The 24,288-nt window shown below is 53.5% G+C and overlaps 3 protein-coding genes across 3 annotated transcripts; all 3 read left to right on the plus strand.

Moving 5' to 3' along the window:
• Positions 1-2,410: 2,410 nt before the first annotated feature.
• Positions 2,411-7,933, plus strand: NCLIV_021270 (conserved hypothetical protein; the record flags this gene model as incomplete). Its single annotated transcript, XM_003882322.1, has 8 exons — positions 2,411-2,564; positions 3,049-3,182; positions 3,524-3,690; positions 4,003-5,658; positions 5,789-6,205; positions 6,664-6,756; positions 7,268-7,338; positions 7,845-7,933. The coding sequence occupies 8 exons, from the start codon at positions 2,411-2,413 to the stop codon at positions 7,931-7,933; spliced, it is 2,781 nt and encodes a 926-aa protein (XP_003882371.1).
• Positions 7,934-11,890: 3,957 nt separating this feature from the next.
• On the plus strand, positions 11,891-16,693 carry NCLIV_021280 (conserved hypothetical protein; the record flags this gene model as incomplete). Its single annotated transcript, XM_003882323.1, has 10 exons — positions 11,891-12,106; positions 12,394-12,477; positions 12,866-12,926; positions 13,194-13,247; positions 13,608-13,697; positions 14,134-14,175; positions 14,805-14,837; positions 15,271-15,309; positions 15,656-15,741; positions 16,466-16,693. 10 exons carry the CDS (start codon positions 11,891-11,893, stop codon positions 16,691-16,693), a joined length of 933 nt encoding a protein of 310 aa, XP_003882372.1.
• A 2,250-nt stretch (positions 16,694-18,943) lies between these two features.
• On the plus strand, positions 18,944-23,308 carry NCLIV_021290 (Proteophosphoglycan 5, related; the record flags this gene model as incomplete). The annotated part of the gene is made up of 1 exon (XM_003882324.1): positions 18,944-23,308. The coding sequence occupies one exon, from the start codon at positions 18,944-18,946 to the stop codon at positions 23,306-23,308; it is 4,365 nt and encodes a 1,454-aa protein (XP_003882373.1).
• Between the last annotated feature and the right edge of the window lie 980 nt (positions 23,309-24,288).

The following is a 24,288-nucleotide window of genomic DNA, read 5'->3' on the forward strand; positions in this document are numbered from 1 at the left end:
AGCTCCGTTGTCTTTCCACATTGCACAGGGTGTATACCCGCGGAGCGCGCCCGTACGTGCCTACCCGCCGCCTACACGAGTAGCCCCAGGAGGGTGAGAATTTGAGCGTGCTATATACACCACGCCAAGAGCGACATCGATACGCAGGGATCCTGGCATGTGAGGCCCTCTAGCATCCAACTTCGGTTACACCAAGAATGTACCACTAACGAAGCCCAGAGAACGCGTTTCACGTTTAGTGCCGAGGCATGTGCTTGGGATCACCGACAACTCGAATCTGACGTTTTCTTCAAGCCTGTCCCGCCACGTTACTCTCCCGATCCGGCCTGGGATCCGTTGCACGACCGGTTGCCCGGGGTCAATACCGATGGAAGCCGAAAATCGCCGGCGCGGAGCCATCGTTTGTACTCAACACGAGTGACTTGAACGGTTCCTGTGAAGGTGGCGTACAAATAACGGAATCGACTCCTCTTTCAAGCAGCTGTGTTCTTTTTTGGTTCGCGCTCGATACTGGTTCTTTGCAGCGCCGAAGCAGGCGCCTGACCGCGTATCGCTTGTGCCTGGCGACTGGTGAACGGGCTCTAGAAAATTCTTCTTGCCTGTCCGGGCTATTTTGGGAGGCACCAGTCATTCGTATCTTCAAATGACACGAAGGCGTTCAGCTCCCTCTATTGTTCCTTTGCGCTTTGCTATCGTAGTGGCCTTTTGAGCAGCTCACTCCTTTGCAGGCACAACAACTTGCCTGAACAAAAAGCCGCTGGCATTGACGACCTTGAACGCCCCCCAATTGGCATTCGACATCACTTTGCTTTCATCCCGTTCACCGACTCTCTGTGTGTCGCTGACATGGCCCTCTTTAGCCTTCCTTGTTCCACAGGCATTGCACTGCCGGCAATCCGCCATTGTTGTTGCCCCAAAGCGAGGTAGCTCGGCGGACTGAGCGTCTCTGGCGTACAGGCAAGGAATGCCTTCAGAAAAGCATATTGTTCTACGAGGCAAAAATCGTATCGCGCTTTCATCCTCAAGAAAAAACGCTCTCCTTCGTACCTCTACAGGAGTGCTGAAGCGTGATTGGGCGCCCTGTGCGTCCGGTCGTTTCCTGGAGCTAAGGGGGTCTGTGTACCGTTTCAGACTAGCGCGAACTGCTGAAACCAAGGCAGCTTCGGATCGCGCCGTTTCCAAGTGAGGACTGCATCGGCACAACAACTCACGACGGGTGATGCATGATCTTGCAGAGGGTCAGACACTGCTGAGTTGTAGCAGGAACGCAACTCGTGTCAGGGGCCTCGGGTACGTTCACGAACAACGTAACTGCTAGTAACTGGATGTGGACTTGATGGACGACGCTGACAGTCAAGGTTGCAGCATTGCCGCGGCATAATCTCTTCTTGCGTCGAGATTGTTTCCCAGCAAAGATGGGCAGCGGTACACAACAGCGCACTACCGAGACGTGGGATTCGTACCTCATTACTGAGTTTCTCATGCCTCTGCGAAGACGTTTCTGTGTTCGGAGCATGCGAGCCAACAGTTGCAAAGGATCCACGAACAGTTTGACTCCCAAAAGCCAGCGAAGGCCACGTTGTCTGTTCGGATTCCATGCGGTCCATACAAGACGTTGCTTTTCTGAACTGCTTCGTCTGGGGTCGTCGTGCATGGCAGGGTCGTGGCTGTGTATCGTGGTCCGGTGAGCCGTTGAGGCCAGAATACTATATTTACATAAGTGAGGCAGTGACTGACTGTTTCCCTCCACCGTGAATCCCAAGGACACCAACAGCTGGCCCTGGCAACCATATGCTGGAGTGGCCAGAAAAGAGTATTGCTTCAGTTTACATGCCTTGTTTCCGTTGCGGCACCCGCTCCGGCAACAGCTGGGGAGCCAACCCGGAGATTGTGCACCGTCTGCTTTTGTCGGTATCGAGCTCTCGAATGCTGTTCCATTGGTGGTATCTGGTCAGGATCGCTCAGGCTCTAGGTCATGACAACGCCAGGTGGAGGTTAACCATATCATGCTGCAACTGCCTTTGACTGGGGTTGAATTCCTAGAGGTGTCGGGAGCGAGACGTCTACAGTTTCGCATAAAACGTTGGCAAAAACCTATCTCAATGCAGGAACCGTTTACTGGATCCTGTTTTTGTTCCTTTCACAGGTATGTTACTACGTTAACAAGGACACCGTTCAGAAGAACCCTCATCTACAAAGCTGCCCAGTTCACTCGCTGCTTCGCTTTCCATGATACAACGCGAAAATGCAGGACGACAAGGCAAAAATGAGAACGGCGAGCCTCACAAGGTCCTTTGGTATGCTTCCGGATGGGGAACTAGTAAACACCCCTCATGGCAGAGATCGGTTCGCGTGGGGGAACCGAAATAATCTTGATGCCAAACATCCGAGAAACTATTCTAGCCAGACGATGGAGGCGTCGAACTCAGAACGCGCGCACTCAACAGATGGCGGTCGGGATGAGCACGAATCGAAGACTGGTACTCCCGCGAACAAACGCGTCAACTGGGAACACCCCTATCTCGGACCAGACGGTGTCACGTACATGCCCTCGATCAATGACCGTAAGAGAAAGATGCAGCAGCGTTGCCGGTAAACCCTGACATGTGTTTCGATGCACAGCTTAGGTCCACCAAGAAAGAACCAGTAGAGTTGTGTGTTCTCGAAGACGTGTTGAAGCTCTCTTCCGGATGTCCCTCACACACTTTCCTCGCCTGACCCTTGGAGTGGCTGTTGAGCGCCGCTCACTACGTTATTGATTAATAGGTCAATAGCATGGTCCGTTCGCAGTGAGGTCGATTCTACCACCAGGGACACGGCCGGATGCCACTGTAACATGCACTAGCTCAGTGGAACCAAGAATTCCTCATCGCGCAAGTTGAATGGCAGGCCGTAGCATTTATTTGTTCCCGGCAACTCGAAAACTGAAGCTCCCGCAAAAACTACCAAACTGCTCTGCATCTTCAACAGAGTTGTTGCTCAGTGGCCGATAAAAGCTCACACGCAGCCACGTGCGTACTCACTTGTTTTTTAACGGTGCGTCTGTAGCGTCCAACCCTAGAGCCACGATGATCGTCAGCCACAGCGCGGCCCATCCTTCGTACGGTCCAGATCCACTGCTGCTTAAGCCAGAAGACATCGGATTCCTTAAGCAAGCCGTCACGTCTTTGTACGCCGACCAAGTAGGTCACCCGCTTTCATATGCTAAACTGTTTTTTGCCCACGACCTTTGTTGTTGCAATTCGACAGTCGCTACCTTTTACTGCGATCCCTGGACCATTTCCGCCTCTGGCTGTGTCGTTCCGATCCTTGGCATCGTCACAGAGTCCCCGTCACAATCGTATAAACTGCGCAGAGCAGTAGTGTGGCACGATCAACTTAACCTTCCTCATTGTCGATAGTCGTTGTCCGCTACCTAATGTGTACATGTGTGATGTGGAGTTTGTGGAGTCATTCGCAGGGACAGCGAGTCACCCTTTCGAATATTCCGTGGTCTGTTTCACTGCGTGCAATGAATTTGCAGATTAGGCCTTATCAGAGTGAGGTGGTGAGACGCCTAAAGCTGCTGGAACCGAGTACCTTGGTCACGAAGAATGCCTTACACTTCTTCCGCATTCTGACAGACATCTTCATTGTCGAAAAGACGAATCATTCGCGCATGGTTGTGTACCTCAAGGAAAAACCAGCATGGTAGGTTTATCCATTTTCCGCGGCGCTGTTCTATACGATTTCGCGATTATGTCAAGGGTTTCCTCATGGCCTGTTGTTACATGCGTTGAGGTTTCTTCAGTTGGCTCAACAGCACTTGTGCTAAACCGAGAGTTTCCCACAGGTACCTCCAAAGTGATGGATGATATGTAGGCGTCTTCCGACTACTGCAGCCCCTGGGATGCGACATTCCCCTGTACTTAGAGACAGTGCCGCAGCTGCTGTGTCTCTCCTTCCATAGCGTTTTGCGCTGCTAAAATTACGCTTATCTGCCTATTCCGTGTGGATTCGCAGGTTCGAGGGATGGATAGATCCGAAGAGTGAAGAGAACCCCTACCCGCAGCCTGTCTGGAGAGAGCTTGAGCAGTATCTGACCGTTCTCTCCCTCATTGCAACAATTCTGCGTGAGCTAAACGACCCTAAAATTGTGTTTCCTCCGTATTCAAGCCAGGAAAACGCCAACGTGGATGGCAATCACTACGAGAATCTTCCGCCTTCGCCTTTGGCCGCGGTGCCCTTCACGGCCAATCTGTTCCGGAAGCTCCGGAAACTGTTGAGACAGGCGTGGCAACAGGATCAAGCGCAGTGTTCAGTGCTCACATCTGACGGTGGTGCGAAACTGTCCGAAAATCCCCTCGAACAGAAGACGCGACCCCTCCCGTTGGCCATAGGCAGCCGCAGCGCTTATCTTGAGAAAGCCTGCCAGCAAGCTCGCCTCGCCAGGCCTCCACTCTCTGCCGAGTCTGATATTCAAGCTATTTCGCCAACGCGTACGCCCGACGGCACCCCCACCCATTCCCCTGCGGAGGGCTTCTCCAATTCGCCACCGTCTTCCCCCTCGTCCCAGAAGCAGCAGGATGTAGAGTTGGCGCCCCCAGTCACCGCGATATTCTCTTCATCGCCGAACTTCTTCCTCACCTTAGCAGTCGCTGCCGAGGAAACTGTCCGCTTTGTCACTGCAGAGGAGTCCGTATCGTGCTTGCCAGATTCCGGAACTGTTCTCCCGACTGGCAGTAAAAGTGACTCTACACTTCGTGCGGTGGGGAGTAATGAGGCCGGCCCAGCCGCGATCCTACCAGCAGGCGAATCTAAGCCGAGCTCCACCGTCGACGGGGACCCATCTCAGTCCTTGGAAGCTCCTGTCAAGCCCAAGCTAAATATTGTAACCGATCGCCAGGTCAAACAGGAGCAAGCCATTAGTGTCCTCATCCATAGTGTCTTGCTGGAGGCGTACAGTTCCTGGACTCAGCAACGAGAAGACGCGAACCAAAGCAGTAGAAGCTGTTGTCCTCGTCCTGCGGGGGACGAATGCGAAGCAGCCGATGCAGACAGACAGGAACCAGCCGCAACTCACGTTGCAGGGCCGCCGAAAAAGGGAGACGTCGAGCCTGAAACGGGTGCGGCCCCAAAAAGCGTGTGGCATAAGCCAAAACCAGATGGCGCAGCATTGTCAATGGCAGAAAAAGTTGCCCCAGTGGTTTCGACTGTTCCTGCTGGCACGGGGAAACCTGAAACCTGGAGAATCGAAGTTACGCACACGGTAGATGCTACTCAGCAAGACAAGTCACACGAGCACTTTGATGGCCGTCTCCCAAGGCCATTTGAATCTCTCAGAGTCCACCAAGTTGAACGTTGCGGTCAAAGCAACAACCTCGGCGAGCGTGCGTGCTGCGAACAGCTTGAACGGACTCCAACTTCTCAGAGTTCCTCCTGTTCTTTGTCAGTTTCCCCAAGGAGTACCACCTCCATCGCGGGGTTGCGAAGCGTTGCTACACCAGCGCCCAGCTGCCCAGACCTTGTCACCGCAACGGCTGCTGCTCTCCCACTGGCGCGCGCTGTCGCCCTTCGAGTTCGTGCAGCTCTTGCTAAAGGCATCGCACCAGACCACTTTGGGGGGGGTCGCTACGGATGTGCCCTCTCCCTCAAACGGCATGGACCCGTCAGCGTCAGGTGAGGGCCTTATTGATGCATGGAAAACAAACGGATTCCAGCGGCGCCGCTCCTCAGTCTCTGGATGAGGAAGGGGAAACCCTGCACATGAGTTGTGTGCGCGTATGGGCGTGCGTGTCCGTTTCTGCAGATCATTCACTCTTGGCTGCCTCTGCCACCTTGTTCAGCTTTCCGTTAGCCGCTGCTTCCTTCACTACGTTGGCGGGCTGCTTCAGCCCTGCAGTTCGGGTTTCTCACCGGCTTTCGTGCATCCCGATGCACAAGGCGATTCACTGGCGCACCACGCCACAGTGGCGGCCATTGCTGCTGCAGCCCTTGCCTACCTCGAGCTGCTGCTACAAGGAGAAGTCCCACAGGGTATCGAGGGACTAGAGGGCGGAGAGGAGAGCGACCTGGCAGGTTCGAGCCTGCCGGCGTATCTGCGTCTCGTAGAGGATGTGCACGGGAATCAGTCGCCGCTCAATCAAGGACCGGCGTGGGCCAATCCCGATCCGGCTGAATCCCAGAGCCGCTCGGGGAGACCCAAAGGCCTTACCAAAATAAAGACGTAAGTCGCAACGCCATCCAGATTTACCAGCACCGCCATGTAGTGAATATTCAAAACTGCTACCGTAATTTGCGGTTAGAGAGGCAGGACGAGTCTTCGACGGTACAAGTAGGGAAAAACCCGGCAGAATGACGGGTCATGAACCGTTCGCTTACCAACAAGCGAGGGAGTTCCGGCATACCGACCAGGGTACGATTGCGCGACAACTGAACAATCAAAAGCTGCTGCTGGCCTCCTTTTAGAGGTGGGTCGTACCGTGACGAGGACGTATTCGTAGATAGACGTAGCGCATGAACCGCACAGCGATGCCGACCGTTCAAATCCTTTCCAGCACTCCCGCCTCATCAGACTAGAAAGGGACGAAGCTGTCCATCCGGTGTCAGCTTGAGTCAGGTATAGGCTGTCGTCCATGCTTTATATTTGCAATGTTTCCTGTCTGCTGTGTTTTGACGTTGCAGAATGGCTGAGCTCAGGAATCTGATCACCAACGTCCTTGCTTGCAACCAGCAAGCTGTTTTACTTTCTCAACTACGTGGCAAACTGGTTGACATGTACGTGTGAATGATTTTGAGATATGGGTCACATATAACTCTAGAACCCGTCACTGGGTTGCCTTGCAGAATGCTGCCCAGTCCGCGTGACTAATTAGCTGGAGTGACACAAGAATGTTAGTGCTACAATGACCAGTGCCGTACTGTCGTTGGTAGCCCGGCAATGTGAGGGTATCGCCAGCTCTCAGTTATGGTCAAAGTGCAGTTGTGCTCCAGTTCCTGGGAATTCAAACGTTCAGTGATCTCGACAACTAGCGGTTCGAAAAGATGATCTTGAGGACCGATACATGGTTCCCGATCCCTTAGAAAGCCATCCTAGCGAACTTCAGCAGGGAACTGGAACGTTATCGACTTTCCATCGTGATACGCGTTGGCCATCTACGTGAATTCGAAATAGTGCAGTTGACATACGGCTCCAGGGACGGAGAGTGTGCCCAGGATATGATAACCACGTATCTGAGGTAACACTTTGTTACGTGGTGTCGACCGCCTTGCAAGCTCCTTTCTAAAGTCCGGTGCAGAAGGCAGGCTATGTCATTACAGCACGCCGTCTGGACTTCTGTGTTGCCCCGAACCTCGCAGGTATGGGGCCACCCTAACGCCATCAACCTTCCACTACTACAAGCTGTCAGATCTGTTGCTCTGCGAACTTGGTGACATTTGTTCCATCTGGTGGTGAGTCTATACCATCGCTCTGTCGTGCGCAGCCCTATTGGGGCTGACTCGTTCTTTATGGCATCCCACGGCCTGCCTGACCTGCTGGAAGTCTTAGTGGTGGTGTAAAGTTTTTTTCTACCGCAGTGGGGACCGAGAGTGGCTTTTCTGCATACTCGAGCTGGGCTTCAGGTGCTGGTCTGCGCAGGAGCGCAAACAAACCTATAGGCACGCGTCGCGGAGGGTAGACCGTTAGAGGGTTATGTCAAAATAGGGACCAGCTCCTTCTTTTTGGTGGCCATGTGGCGAACCCACATTGCGCGAACATGTGTCATTGGGCAGCGCGACTTATCTGATTCAAGCGGCACTTCTGTCAACATGCGTTCGTCGTTGCACTTGGATGAGCATGTGTTGTCCTGTGTTTTGCTTTGCAGTCATGGCGATCGACAACTCGTTGTTCATGATGCAGTGTATCAACCAGATCCTTCGACGTGTGCCCCCGGGCAGCGCCCGACGAAAATAAGCGCTTTTGCGTTGAGCCGTCCACCCAGTATGCCATCAGGGTTACATCAGAACGCAAATTCATCTCATCGACAGCAGCTCTACCCGGGTAGGGAACGCGGGCACGGAGGCCTGGGGGACCATCGCTTTAAATTGGGTGGTTCCCACCCTGCTTTGCCTTCAGTGATGACACAATCCAGCACGCTGCACGAAGGCAGTGGGATTTCTGAAGTCACTGAAGCACTGCGAAGATTGAGAGAGACGCGTCAGCAAAGCCGCGGCGGAATGGGGAGCCGCGGCGGAATGGGGAGCCGGGCGAGCCCGGGAGCGCGTCGACATCCGTTTCCTGATTGTTTTTCTGCAGCAGGGCGGCAAGTGTTTAATGGCGGCAACGCCCCTCAACAGGGTGTTCCCGAGTTACCACGGCTTTCCCTCCCACGCGCAAGGCTCCACTATGACAACCGGCTGCGAGAGGACATGCCAACTGTTAGTCTTTCTTCGGATGCTCAAAGATACGAAGAGGCACTAGCAGGGGATATTCTGCATATGCAGCTGCTTCAGCTCCAAAAGCAGCACTTGGGGCCTAACCCAACCGAACACGAGCCAAGCCAGCAGATGTCGCCGTACGACAGGCCTTCCCGGTTCCTTAGTCCCTCTTCTCCCTGTTTATTTCCTCCTTACCTTCAGAAGCGAGGGTCAGAGAGGGGGGGGTCGGCTTCAGCAGATTTTCTTTCGTCATATACATCCACGCGAAATCATGATGGGGCAGGTTCAGAGCGCATCTCGATGCTCGACGAAGATTTTGCGACAGCGCGAGATCTCGGTGGCCACTCCATCACTTCCGAAAAAGATACACCAGCATCGCAGTCCCTGCTATCTGCTTCCTTACTTTTGCTCGATGGGCTCGCTGGCCTGATGCGTGAAGCCTCGAGCGACTTTGAAGAAAGTGGGGGAAAGTTTGACTTCCCTGACATCAGAGCGCAGGCCGAAATGCCCATAGGTTTGCCGCAGTCGCATGCGAAGCGTCCCGAACTTGACTCTTCCATGGGGCCTGGTCAGTCAAGGAGCTACACGGCACTTCCACTTTCCCCAAGCTTGAGACCCATAGTTGCTCCACCGGAAAACATTCAGTGTCGTTGGAATTCCAATCCGACTGACGATTTTGGCTGCAGTGTCGGACGTTCTACCAGCCAACCGGCATTGTGGAGCCGGTACGACTTCGATAGGGATGAGGTCCTTTTGCCTGCAATGGGAGCTGAAGAGGAAGCAAAATATGTGTTCGGAAGCGAGCGACCCTCGGTCACGCTGCCAAGTGCAGTTGGCGCTACGCCAAGTATGCCGTGGTCCGCGCCCCATCCCACTGACGACACCGAAGTGGGTCAGTTCGATTTCAGCGCAACAAAAACCTCTTACTGTCTGCACTTGCCTTCCCGGCGGTCCGGCGGTCAGCAGTCTACGAGTAACGTGCAGCAGCACTTTCCTTAGAACTGTCACTGCGACTCCGGTTCAGTGAAATCCGGACGCAATGGCAGAGCTTCTGGATGGCCAGGCTTGCTTACTAGGGTAGCCTTGAGATCAGTCGCCTACTCACGACTTGCGCGTTGCTGCGGCAGGTCTGACGCATAGAGGTGGCACGCAAGTTTGTGCAAAAGGTACGTACGGACATACTCATCACAGGAGAGTATGTTCGACGTTAGTGGGGTTGGCGGCCCGTGCGTGGGCGAAGACCGTCAAGTTTTGGGCTGTGGGAGCTCTGCCTACTCCATAACGTACGGACGGAGGTGCCCCACAAGCAAATGACTGAAACTGAAAAACGATGAGTTCTGCACTGTATGAAGACGACAAGGAGCGTCCCGCAGGGCAAGTATTTGTGTGTGGGGTCGATGCCTTCCACGGGATCTCAGATGGTGTTTGCTGGAGGGCAGCTCATCGCATGTGTCAATTCTTCTTAATGTTGTGCTGAAAGCTCAGCAATGGCAAGTCTTCTGTGTTCCTAAGGGTGTGGCACATCAATATAAAACGTCATCCAAGTGCAACGTAGAAAAAGTGCCGTCCAGCTCGCTACCTTGATAGACTGGGGTAAACGTTGTTGCTTATTCAAATCGTATTGTCAAGTGGCTGATCGGATGTTTGACGCCACCCAATTGGATACCGCGTGCGAGGATGTCTATTCATCGAGAAACGAACCTTCTTCCTCATTGTTAAGTCAAGCGTGCTCTCGAGTCTCGTTAACGGAGATTGAAATGGTCAGAGGTTGTGCGACGGTTTTGGCACCTTCGCTCATTTGTCTACCTACACTCTCAGGTCAGCTAGCAAGGCTGCAGATACATACAGGAAACTGTTTTTTAGTTTGAGGGGCGCGGGTCCGCTCTGTGGCCGCGTACACCGTTGTGGGCACACAGCGGATTGCCTCGCCTAGTCCACTGTTTCCTCTCCTCATCGACGCAAAAAAATTGGGGACGAACAGAGTCCCAGACCCGCGTCCACTGTTTCCTCTCCTCATCGACGCAAAAAAATTGGGGACGAACAGAGTCCCAGACCCGCAAACTAGCAGTAGCGAACCTGTTGATGGCCGCTGATTGCGTTTTCCAGTAGAACACGCCCGCTTCAATCATTGTGTAAAAGCCATCCATCAATGATGTGTTTCGAATCACCTTTCAACCGAGAAATTCATGCAGCAAAACGTGTACAGATGGCCTGCAACAGCGCACCAACAGAATGGCTGCGGCCTCGCTGTATCGCCAGCATCTGTACTTTACTCCGGTTTATATTGCTCACAACCTAGACGAGTATAGGAATGCTATCTGTTTTAAGGTGTGTCTGTTCACCATTCCAGTTCCAACTACGGACTGTCAAGCCACCAATGTTTTTATTTGTGCCCAGAAGATGCGTCGGTTGGATGTGTTCGGGCGTCCCCTAGTCCGAGGACGGCAGTTTCTGTTCCACCGAAGTGGCCGCTAATCAACCCGAGGGTTCGGCGCAGAGATAGTGGGGTTCCTGCGCATCAAGAATCCTGCTGCACGCACCGTTCTACATTCGGCCGGCAGAAAAGCCGTTCGGCTATCAAGACAGTGCAACTGAACGGCCCTCATCTAAAATGTATTGTGCTGCCGTGCATCGGAGCGCGTGCCCTACCCCGAGAACCGTTCAGTCTCTCTAAATGTCAGTCCAACCACGGGGCGGATGCCTGACGGTTGTTTTACCCCTTTCTGATTGTAGGGCAGCCAACGTCATCAGAATTGGTCTGCTAGGAAATGTGGGTCATGCGCAACAAACTCCGGAGAACAAACACTATGGTCTTTCACCCCTGGGCATTTTCCCACTTCACGTCCCTCATCAGCTAAGTGGAAACGAAAAAAAAACCAGGACCCGCAAAAGCTCTTACACGTAAACTCGCCAAAGGCATGTGACACGTTGCACATTTCCTAGGATTCAGGTGCCCCCGAGTTTTGTCGCAACGCCATTTGACCACCAGACCTGGCTGGGATCTCCTGCCCAATATCATTCGATGTGCCCGGCGCGTCCAGCTGTCAAACAAAATGTTTTTCACTTTCAGTACAGCTACTGAATTTACAACAATTAAGAAGTTCGAGGCGGCCACCAGGGGGCGGCCACATACTCGTGAACAGTCAATGGCTGAACCGCTAGATTGAAGCGGTGGCCAGCAGTGCTGCGCCGCCGATCGGTCTAGAACAATGCTTGACCCCGATCTTGCTGGCGAACTTCCCGGCCGGTCAGCTGACGGAGTCTTTCTTGCCTTTGCATAGTGGGGGGTGGTATCGCAGACACATGCTTCACTAGAGAGTTAAATCTAAACAGGCTGGCATACCCTAGAGTCCTAAAGGCACTTTTTAAATAAATACAGGCGTGTTCCGTTTAACCACGACACGTCTCTGTCCTCGATGCGGAGCGCAGTGTCTTCAAGCGTCAGACACGGTCGGGCAAATGATGTTGGAGAACGGCTAGATCCCCTTTTCAGATGAGGAATCTCATGCTACTCACCGCTTGGTTGGCACTTCACGCCACCATCTCGTTTTTCTTGTTGCATCCTTCGATGCTTACTGCTATTATTGGTTTCGTGTGTCTCCATTATGGTGATATGGTTGTGAGCGCGGCCTCCGAAAGAACCGCATTACACCGTCCTCAGCTCAGCTCTAGGCAGGAACACGATCATACTGGATTGACAGGTATGACCGCGTGAGTGAACGAGTCGAGTCGTTCCTTAAGGCTAGGATCAGGACGGATCCAGCAAAAAGGAGGCCGGGACAATGTTTCAATGGTGGAGCAAAGGACACTTGTGCGGACAATCTTGCCCAGACAGACACTACAGTTATGGTGACCGTGTGGAGCCGTCTCTCTGCCGGATGTGCTGGTCTTGGGTTAGATTCACCTGGTATGTTAGGCAGAAATTTCACATAGCAACTGGCATCTTACACGAGACACTGTTGATTGATGCCAGTCTCACCTTCCTTCTGTTCTCAGGACCAGGAGCGGGCATGCTTGACGCGAGCGCGAATAATTGCCAAGATCCAGATTCCGTTCCTGCATGTATCGCATCCTGGGCAGGTAAGGTGTTTCCAGAACTAGTGTCGGACCTGGACTTACTTTGCACATGCCTGACACAACTCGTTCATAAACTGGCGGTTCTCTTGTAGGTCTTTGCCTTCAGAGCTGACGGAGACATGTGTCACCCCACAGCTGTGCAGTCATAAAAACCACCCGTAGTTCGCCTACGGTTTGGCATACATGAGGCGATGCAGCAAGTGCTGCGGTTTTTCAAATTTAAAATACAGTCGATTTCCGAACGCGTCGGGGGAATCATCATTCTAACTCTGGGAAAACCCATCTCTCGAGGAGATGGTAAATTTGTGAGCCTTCGTCCTTGACCGTATTGCAAAGTGACCGGCATGTAATGTAGTGTGGGAGCGGTTTCTGGTTGTCCTTGTATACAGAGGAGACGCATGTTTCACCGGAGATCACAGCGCAACTGCTAGAACTTTGGGACTTGGAGAAAGGTGACATACAGAAATAGTAGTGCTTTATCCAGAGTTACTGCGCCTTCAGAAAATCCCAAAGAAACATCACAACTGCCCTCAGGTTCACGTGCTCTCCCTTGCTATGCCGAGAGCTTCTGGACTTGCATCGCTACTGCAGATACACTGGATGCCTGTGAACCTACATCAGGTTACAGCAATCACGCGCGTATGTTGGGCATACGAAGCAAGCCGTCAGATCTTATCTCCCGCGCAGTGTGGTAGTGTATGCTCCCTTACTGAAACCAGACAACGGCACTTCCTTCAAGGACTTTTTGAAACGTGCCAGAAACTTTCTACAGGGTAAGTATCGTACACGGAGACTCCGGATCAAGTACGGGATTTAGCCTGAAAAATCATTGTTACTGTTTTCCGAACATGGTGCATGTAGTTTGTTGTATTTGCCGCCACGGCAAAGGCCACGCATGTACGTGAGAAGCACGGCGTGATGTCTCTTCATGAGCCTTTCTTTTCATTCATTTGGGTTCGTCAATTCGGTGAGTGGTCCCGCGTGTGCCAAATTGGGGACCTCGGAACAAAGTAAGAGGCGTTCCAAGGAGACTCGTTTGATCCGGGGTGTTGGCAAGGGTGTAGCACCCAGTGGTCTAACTTGTGTGGGGAAAATAACGCAGCTGCAAATTGGGCCTATTTCTGATCCTGCAGCAAGCAGCTCGCAAGCCCTACCCTCCCACGCGTCGCTCCCAAGGCAGTCACACTCACGCGAAACGGAAAAGATGGCACGCGTCACCCCGGGTAAATCGTTGCCACACATCCGGTGTAAATAACTAATGACGGTGGAATAGTAAACACCTGAGTCACGCCACTTTGCTGCTAAGCACACGCTACTGCTCTCGTATCACTGCGCAGACCCTGCAGTGCTTCTCGCAAGGAGAGCTGAGATCATCATATGGGCAAGAGTACACTCGCAGTCCGCAACGGTTAACTTCGCCGATCTCCTTGTGCGTGCCGAATAGCCACTTCGTGTGACTGAAGAGCCTCTACTTGTCAAGCGATAACTGCTGCAGCCGTATTTTCTAATGTCTGCATAGTCAGTCTTGATGAGCAACTAAGCGAGAGTGTAGTGGAGTGCTCCAGAGCTGCGGCCGGAAGGCGGCGCCGCTAGGCTGGGCCCTGGGCCTTAGCATGTTTTTATTGCACCTCTACGATCCCTGCCTTTTGTCGCTACCAGATGCTGAATGGATGGATTGGTCAACGAAAGAACCGAGTAAAGGTAAGCAGTTCAAGCAGCTTGCTTTGGATGGTAATTTTCATCGCCGCTGGTTGGGAATGCTCCTATTGGCGGGTAGTGAACCAAAGCTGCCGCTGCTGGAGAGATATGAGAGCTGTCCAAAAAATATCACAGATGCTTGCCCCTTACCTTGTCTATGGATGCACATCCCACCCTATCGGCAAACCAGGAACATAGCTTATTGTTTGTTTTACTTGCAAGCGTGTTCCTGCAAGCAAACGACCCGTGCTGCCATGTTCCTTCACGACGTATATAAAGACCTGTGGGTCCGTCAACTGTGTCCATGCCTACACCAAATAACCCATCTATCTGAATTCCTCCTAGAAACTTCACTATCTTTTTCTGTCCAATACCTATCCACAAATACCACAAATATATGTATATATATATATATATATATATATATATATATGTCTGTCCGTCTCTTGTCGATCGAGTCATCTCAAGTCTTCAAGTGTTCGATTCGATATCGAACGAAAACAATCCAATTCATCAGTCTGCTGATGTGTGTCTCTGAAACCGACACTATTTACATATGGAGGCGGCTTTTTTTATAATGGCGTAGCCTTTCTTTTACAGTGCGCGGGTCCCGGATTCTTCTGTATCTGCAGCCTGGTCGCGTCAACCGCCCCCTTTTATTTCTGGTACGGCCTCCTGAGACAACCTGAAATGCTTAAGGCGGTTGGAGGGATCTTCGCTGGTTTAAGAGCTGCATTTGTCAGTGCTCTTGCACGGGCTTAGGGCTGGAGGACTGGAGTAGAGCAGTGCCCTGCGACGTACGATTGCCCCACGTGAAGGTGGGATACTTTATGTGGTGTGGCAGCGAAGGACTGCATTGCAAGCCGTGTGCGTGTTGGGCTACGCCGCTTTCCTCAGGCTAGGTACGCCTGATTCAGGCGATGAGAGAGGTGCGACACACTTCAAACCATCGGGCTGTAGTCGCCCGAACAGCTCCGGTTCCCGTGGGAGCATGTTCCATGTTTCATTCCTGACGTGTGTGAAACTTAGAAGAGACATACGGCGCCGGGTCTTTGACGGTAAAAGTCTGTTTTGCTGGTGTCTGGCTTGTCACAACAGAACGGCTTTATCATGAAAAAGTAACTCCCTGCTCGGCAGGTAGGATAGCACGGGGGGTGCAGAGTCGATTAGCACAATTATTCTTGATTCACAGCTCTTTCTGTTCTGCAACAGTTGCCGGTGGGATGCTGCATACTAGATTGGAGGGTAAGTGGGTCCAATCGAACGGATTCTGTGCTGTCTCGGCGCTTTCCTTAGAACAATGCACATGCCAGATTTTCTGCAACCGTCCTTGATACTAGGCTGCATGGCGCTGAGACAAGGCTCGACGCCACGCAGCTTGCTGTAGTTCTGCGGCTTTTAGCTAGTACTCGCGCGTATGACTAGTGAAACTTGATAATCTGCAACCATCAGATTCCGGGGCGCGAATTATTTCGTGTGACAGGACATCGGCTCACAATCGAAACCAGTGCAGGTATGACTACTCATGTAACGCCCTGGAGTGGAGGAAGCAGTGAGCACTTCCATTTTGTGAACTCTTGAAGAAACGTTTCCCATATTGTTTGGCTTTGTTTCGCTGTATTCTTCGAGGCAGTGCTATTAAATTTGTGGAAGATGGGGATGGGGAGACGAGCGTGAATTGCAGCAACGCGCCCTGTGTTAGAGCGGCCGCTATAAACAGCACGATGCGAACGATCAGGTGATGTAGAAGTGTAATTTGTTAAACACAACTGTTGACTGTGATCGATTTGTTTCGGCTTCGTGCCTGAGGGATTTTCACCACATTACTCGGAAATGAAATTATTTTGAGCGCTCAAGGCAGGTATAACGTGTTTTTGAGTGCCAGTCCTAAGACTGCTGAGGTGACAAAAAAGATAGCGACATCGCAGTTCTGTACTTTAACACCAAAACTGATAGCGACATCGCCGTTATGTTCTTTAACTACATACCGATGGTGGTGGTTTCCATTGCAGACCATAGAGGTGAGGCTGGCAGCTGCACCTTTAAGGAATTTGTGAGGTGCATTTGGAACGTTTAACTTTGTATCTTCGGGTCCATCACTGGAACATGGGATTCGTAAGATGGACTTCGGCCTGTAAGCATGAAGACATTTCTGCACTCTTCAAGAGCATGATACGGGGGAACACGCGGTGTTCTCTCCAGAAAGGAAAGCTGGTCGTGGGTTTCCTTCTGTAATTTGTCCAAATTGCTACTAACTGTATCAAACTGTTTCTCTTCTTATATGTGCTTCCAGGTCCGAAAAAAAAGAAGCAGCCGAAAGAGCCTTACTTCCTTCGCCGACCCTCCAGTGCTGCGGAGGGCATTACCCACATCTATGACTATGTCAAAAGCAACTTGGGCCACAAGGTGGGGTCTAACGACATCCATAACCTTTACAACCAGCACAACGAGGATGAGGCGCTGTATGCAGCCAACACCGAAGCATAAACGGCCAGTCGCTGAAACAGAGAGGTTCGAGTGACTGGTCGGATCCGAATGTTCGCGCTGTCCGATAGTCAATGTTTTCCGCAATGTGACAGAATGGCGTTGCGCTTGCAGACAAATATGCTTCCACAGCCACTGCTACCTGCCTGGAGGTTCGTGATCGCGAATAATACTGTCTGCACACTCGATGGCCTCAAACAGTCGTGGTTTTTCATGCACCACTGACCGGATATGCAAATAATTTTTGCTGCGCTAGGTTGTCTTACACTGACGGAACGGGCATATTCAACAATACGGCTCTTATTAGTTGCTTTGGTCGCAGGGCTTGCGTGCCCTTTCAAAGCAACTCCTCGACGACTGAAGGCGACCGCTGTCTTCGACTGACATCGACACACGGATAGTATGCAGCTCTCTTGAAGAACATGATGTTGTAAGTAAAACGCCGCGTCAGTATACTCAACAGAACACTTGGATCGCGTGCGTTCGACTGGTACTAGAATGCCAAAAATACTAGTACCCACCCGATGCAAACCATCCTACCAGGCCGCGAATGTAGTGTATGAGACCGAAGAAGCGGACTGCTCCAATATATATGCACTGAAGAAAACATTTGGCCTACTACATTTAAATATTCCAACAACGCAGCGATGTACTTGCTAGATTCGCTTCTGGCCGAGAGCACTTGTACACCAGCTTAATCCAGACTACTGGAGCTCCTCCGGCGGTATCACGCTGATACCATCATCTTAGATGTGTGTTTTGCCCTACCGCGTCGCCTACCGGATTTTTCCTCCCTACGAATAGCCGAAAATACGTGTATCTCCCCCGGGAGTTCCCTCCAACTAACTTTCAGGGATTTTTCTGTACCGCGTTGGATTTAAGCGTTTTACAACCTTCTGTGGAAGGCTACAAATTATGAACGAGGTAACCGCAGAATAGCGTGTCGCTCAGTGTGAAGGTCATTTTTGCTTTCCCCACGTCTCGAACCTGAAACGCTGGTCAGCAGCCCTAGTGCTAGCGGAAACGTCACGGACACTCAACCCAGAGGGGGGGGAGGGGGGAGGTGTCGGTTTTCGGTAATAGGGCGGAGTCGTGGAATTCGTCGGCCAGGGCGGTAAGGGGCTGCCAAAAACTACGTTCTGGTGTGTGCTTTAAAGAGGGTGTAGAGGCCCTCGCCATCGTGTCTCTTGCACTTTGTTTCCTTCTTCGTCTTCACTTCCCTCTTTTTTTATAAACACGGGTGGATTCCTGGCCTGTGTTTTCCGTGCGAAGTGGCTCATCGACGTCAGGCAAGCGGTTGAGATTCAGTACACATGGCGTTCCTTCTCTTAACGAAAAGTATTCTCTCTGCCTCTTCCCCCCGAAACGAAAGTGCTCCCAATTAATAGTCAATGGGAGATTTCCCACTTCTTGTTTGACGAGAAAGAGTCACAACCAAATCTGTTTATTGCGCCCCCTCAATCTGTTCAACACCTTCACGCCCCGCCACCTTTCCGCCGTGAAACCTACAGTCTTTTTACTATTGGGAAATTGAGCGATTTGTCGCTTTGCTATCCCGTTCCTGAAACACCACCTTTTATTGTAGGGTGTTTCCTGAGCGTCGGCCTTCTGTCCTCCACACGGTCGTTTTGTCGGTTACTTGTTTCTCTGCTCTGTGCCACTCAGGGCACGGGTATGCACACGACAATGTCCCTCCGTCGACGGGGGGCTCGTGCGTACACAACGTTTCTTCGGCTGCAGTTTTTGCGTGTGTTGCTAACGCTAGGCAGCAGCCTTATCTATCCGGTTTTGCGGAGGAACCGTTGCGCTTGTGCCTGTGTTACAGGGCCGACAGCCAGGAGTGCTGTGTGGCCGGACCTGGCCATTCTCCGTCTTTTTGGTTGTGTGTGAAATCCTGCTCCAGGAGCCATCTCGAATTGGGAAGAATCCACCAGGTGTAGGCTCCCGCTGAGTTTTGAGCGGAGTCCAGCTGTTTCCTTCCTTCTTTGTTCCTCTTTTTTCTGCCCCTTTTCATCGTGGGGCTGTTGGCCATTTCCCCCTCGTCCTTGCACAAAGTCTCCCACTGAGCTAGAACCAACTCTACCCCACCTTTTCTGGCGCACCCAGTTCCATGACTTTTGCGTGTGACTCTGTACACACCGAACGTATTGTAAGCGGAGGAATTGCCTTCTTCACAGTACCGAGGAGCTGTCCGAGCAGCCGTCTGTCCTTGTGCCCACATCGGCACTGATTCTCTTTGTTTTTTATTGGCGGTCTTCGGCTCTCCATAACCCATCAGGTCTCCACAATGGCATCTCCGTCTCCTTCCGGCTGGGGAGCAGTCCCTGCTGCGTCAGGTGGCCCAGAACGGCGGCCTAACACTCAGCGGCCGATTCACCGCGCGGACCCGTATGCTGCTTCTCTTCTAGGACGTCTCGCAAGCAAGCTCGCCTCTTCAGTCTCCTCATTCTTTTCGTCTGCTCCTGCTCGGAAAGCATCGCCTCAGGGCACCTCGATTTCTTCGTCTCCCAGTGTTCGCATTCGTCCCGTCCTTTGTGCCTCTCCGTCGCCGACTCTTTGGGGCTCATCTGCTGCACTTTCCGCAGACAGAGAAGTTTCGGGCAGTGAAAGGACTGGCGCGCGTCCGTCGGCCTCTGGTCGAGGGCCTCTTGTGGAGGCATTAGATCCATCTCTATGGCCTCGAGACAACATCTCGTTCCCATCTACCTTGGCAGCGCCAACGAGGGAGTTGTCGCGGCAAGGGCCAGCTTGTCTGCCAGGTTATGACCCTGTCGCGGAGAGTCACGATGCTCTCTCGATACCCAGGGGTTCCTCCCAGTACGTGGGCTCGTCGCCACAAGAGCTTGCGGATCGGCCAGAGGCTCAGTGGCAGCGAATGGACGCTCTTCCGCCTTCCACGAACGCCTCTCCAGGCGGGGACCTGCAAATGGGGTGGCAGCCCCAGGGGACCGGTCAAACGGATCGTGTGCCGCCTGAACCTCTGTTTGATGGCGTGTCCGGCCGACAACACTTCCCTGCGGGTGCAGGAGACTCTCTGAGGAGCCTTGAAGCTTCGAGCCGTTTCAGCCAACAACAGTGGCTGTTGCAGCAGGGCGCCTGGGGACCCCAGCCCGCTGTGGATGGGACGTTGTTGCCAGCGCCTACACATGGTGGCTATCCCCTTCGTTCTGTGGATCGCCCAGCGCCGGCGTCTGCCCGTGCGTTGGCCGGCTACTCGATTCCGGGCGAGCCTCTGACCCATCCTGCCTATTTGCGGCCGTCTCTAAATGGCCACCGTGCACGCTTTACAGCTGCTGCGCACTCTCTCAACACGGAGGCGAGAGTCGCGGGTTCTCTGGACTCGTCTGGGCCTATCCGGCGGCGGGGATCCGAGGCACGACCGACGCAACCGACCGGTCCCCCCGTACCTGTCCTGCGGCTCCATCCCACGCGAAACAGTCGTAGCCACCCGACAAGCTGGCTTCGGCAAGAAGAACACTTAACAGTAGACCAACTCCAGAGACTCTATCTGCGGTGTCAGCCCCTGCGGTGGCGGGTGAGGTTGCGCGAGCTCTTCCGGCAGGAAGTCGAGAGCGCTGGCGCCGTCGGCATCGTCGCTGAGGAGGTACCCAGTGGCCGGGGCCCTCCGGTAGGACACAAGGTTGCTCACGAACGACAAGTCGACTCGGAAGGCGTCGGATCTCTCCAGGATGACGTGCGGCGAGTTGACGGCTCTGTTGGCAGCGGAACGTCGCCTGGACGAGACCGGGCTTCCGGATCGAGTTTTGAGATGCGTGAGGAGACAGTGACTGCTGGAGCCCAAGTGTCTAGGCGGAGTGCGGCTGGTGCGCCGGACCGCAAGAAAATCGGCGAGGATGCCGGGGCGAATGAACACGGGGAGACAGATGGAATCCCGCTTTCCAAGGGCGGATTGTTTGCGTCTTTGAGTCAGCTAGATGCAAAACAGTCTGTCGTGTCGGAACGACGTGGAGCGTTTCTTGAAACAAATCGAGACATGCCTTCCACTGGCCTTGGCAGGTCGGTGGGCGCCGCTAGCACCACACTGCAACGCTCCCTTCTCTCTGACCACAGATGCGGAGACTCCGGAGCTCAGTCGCTTTTCGGAAGCACGGCCGTACGGGAGGGAGATGGACTCAGTACGGGAGGTGTGACCACGAACACCAAAGGCTCCAGTCAAGAGCCTGCGGCAGCGTTTTCCCTTGCCTCCGCAGGTGGCGGTGCGGGGGGTGCCTCGACACTGTTCGCGGGTAGAGAAGCAACCGACAAGGAGGCTGCGCAAGGACGGCTAGACCCTGAGCATCGAACTTCGGCAACGGGTGGGGGTGGAGCCTTAGCCCGCGACCAGACGTCTGCAGCGCTGCAGGCCTCCCCGGGCACGAGCGGTCCGGCAGCTGGACTGCTCTTTCAGGCGAGCTCTTCACTTCTGCCTACTTCGCAAGCAGCGGCAGGAGACGTGTCTGGTGAAAAACCGAGCGGCGCAAGTGGTAGTAGTCTGTTCAGCGCACCCAAAGGCGGCAATGGTGGCGAGGGAGAGACGGCTCCGCCCACTACCCAAAGCAGTGCCAAAAGTGCAGCTTTCGCCCAGCCTGCCACAACGTCGCTGTTCGGAGGAGGCAGTTCTTTCTCGGGGGGATCGAGTCTCTTCGGGAAAACACCAGACCGAGAAGTCACGGGCAATAAAGACTCGCAAATACTGCCTACATTCGGAAGGCTTGCCTCATCGTTGGCCTCCGATAGCACGAGTGAGACTGCAACGAAAGGGGCGAGCCTATTCGGAGGTGTTTCTGCGTTATCCGCTGTGTCAAATCTCTCTGGCGCCGACTCGAAATCCGCCACGGCACCATCTCGCCGCGAGCCTGCTGAGAAACCCCATGAACCTTCTAGCGGGAAAGAAGGAACACCTACGGATATTGAGGGAGTCGGAAAGACCGCGTCGTCTACTGCGAACACAGCTAGCGAGGGAGACGCGAAACCGCAAGACAAGGGCGCCGCGGAAGGACAGGCATCTCAAAGTGAGGCTTCTGCCGTGCCTTGGTGGCAACAGAATGTGGGCAAGGCTTGTCTGGTGCAGGTTGAAGACGACGGTTTTGCTCCGGACGCAGACGATGACGCTGACGAAAAGGAGACAGGATCTGCCGCTGGTGGGGGCGCTGGAGCCACACGGCACACGTTCGCGACGCCGGTCTCAGGTGGAAGCCTCTTTGGAAGTAGCGCGACAGAGTCAAAGCCGCCCACGACGACGTCGAGTCTCTTTGGCACTTACAGTTCCGTGGCATCAACAACAGCTTCCAGTTCGACGAGCGGCGCCGGCGGAGGCCTCTTCGGGGCGACGACTTCAGGTTTGTTCGGAAAAACTAGCTCTTCTCTAGGGGCGTTCGGGACTGGTACCCAATCGCAGGCGGCGTCGTCAGCGGCTCCACCGTCCCTTTTCGTTTTCGGAGGAGGACAAAAGACGGGAGAAGCAGGGAAGCAAAGCTCAGGGAGTGCGTCGGGTGCGACTGCTAGTGGGGGTGGCCCGTCTGGAAGTTTATTCGGTAGTTCAGTATCGGCACCAGCAGCGGGGGCAGCCTCCGGCAGCTCTGCCGAAAGGGAGAAATCAACGACAGGGAACCTCTTTGTTTTTGGAGGCAGTGCCGCAACGACCGGTTCAGGGACTGCCGGCGAGGCAACGGCTGCAAAGGCGCCAGGGACAGGCCTCTTTGTGTTTGGTTCCTCTGGAGGTGTCTCTCAATCAGCTAGCAGCAATTCGAGTGGTTCAACGAAGAGAGGACGAGAAGGAGGCGATGCTGGAGCCCCGGCAGCGAAGAGTGTTTTCGGGGGAGCGACGGTGCCGGGTGCATCCACCACAGGAAGTCTCTTTGGCATGAGTTCAGTGCCGTCTCTGTTCGGAGGTACCGCATCGGCGGGAACTGGTGGGGGCTCGACTTCGTCAAGCCTTTTTGCTTTGGGGGCGAGTGCCAGCGGGGCGAAGGAGACAGCTGGAAAGGAAGCAGGGTCGGCCGCGCTCGGCGCCGCGGGTGCGAGTCCCTTCGGTGATCGATCGTCAACACCTGTGTTTGGAGGTACAGGGACTGCCGCCGGTTCTACTTCCTCTCTTTCAACGGTCTTTGGAGAATCCAAGGCAGAGGGAAACACGGGTAATCCGTTTCAGCTCGGCAAAGCGCCCGCTGGCAAAACCCTTGGGGCTGGCACCGGCTCTCTCTTCGGGAACACTGGAGGAACAAGCTCAACTGGAACGAGTCTCTTTGGAGCCTCGTTGGGGGCGCCGGGCGGCGGAGTCTCGGGGAGTCTGTTTGGCTCTGGAACTGGAGGAGCAGAGTCTCAGAGATCGAGCGCTGCCCCAGTAGCCTCATCTTCGTTTGGTAGCCAAAGTGTCTCAAATGGAGGATCGTCTGGGAGCACAAGTCTATTCGGGAGCGCGGTTGCATCACGGCCTTTCACCTTCGGCGCGAGTGCCGCTGGAGGAGACGCTCAGGGCTCCACAGGTGCCGCAGGAGCGTCAGTTGCAGGAAGCACGGGGTTGTTCGGTGTAGGGACCGGGGCCGCAGCACAGGGACACAGTGCGGAAGATGGCAGTTCACTTTTTGGACCTCAAGCAGGCGGTCCCGTTGTTCGACGCCCGCGGCTGACTATAAAAAGAACAAAGAAATGAAGCGGTTGAGCGGAAGACTCAGTTCTTTCTACGGGCAGAAAGCGTGCTGCGCAACAACGCATGCGCCGTCTAGTACCCCGTCTTTTATTGCGTTTATCTAGCCTCGGCTTATTTCCATCTCTATACGTCGTACACATGGTTTCAATCTTTCTACAAGTACATTTCTAGGGTTCTCGCGCCTAGTGTCACTTTGTCGTGCTTTTCTTGAACACTGTGTGTACCGGGTGTCACGTATCTGTTTTTTCTTGACATTTTGCTCACTTTTGTCGTTTCCCCCCTCCATGGAGAGGGACCTGTATGTGGCCTAGATGAAGATGACACAGGATGGGCAGAACGCAAGTTCCTGCGTTAGCCCCGAACGCAGACAGTGCCGACATGCGCCCGAGCTAAATCTCGCCTACAGATATACAAGCAACACATTGGAACAAACAGCTCCCCAGAACTGCACGGGGACGCCGAAGGGCCCTGTTCACTTGTTTACCTTCTTCCGCTCCACTACATGTGATAAAGTGTTTTTATGGGATTTATATCGCAGTACCCTGCGCTCTGAGGGATCGCGAACTGCGAAACAGAAATAGAGATGCCACGGGGACGCACGTGCGTCAGGCCTCGAAATAGTGAACAACCACGTCGTTTTGAAGGAAGAGGGAGACGTATACTGCGGAGGAAGCAGTATGTAAAAAAGCGAGTTGAATTCCTTTGTCGAATGATGGGACAGGCTTGTCTTGTTCCAGAAAGACTACACTTAGTTGGCAGAGGAGACGTCTGGCGGGGGTAGATCGGGGTTCATGTTCTTGTCCCTGGTGCCTTTGAGGCTAGCAACGGGCCAGGAACTCACGTTCAAGTTTAGTCAAATATCTCTCAGCCACGAGCATTAATTACGAGGTTGCGGTTTCTTTCTCATTAAAAACAATGATATTCCGACATCATTCGAGCAGCTTTTGACAACTCAGCTGACCTCCGGTTTTTAGTTTTTTCAC

The sequence above is a fragment of the Neospora caninum genome, chromosome VIIa (genome assembly GCF_000208865.1).
Source record: "Neospora caninum Liverpool complete genome, chromosome VIIa".
In the NCBI taxonomy this organism is placed as follows: Eukaryota; Apicomplexa; class Conoidasida; order Eucoccidiorida; family Sarcocystidae; genus Neospora; species Neospora caninum.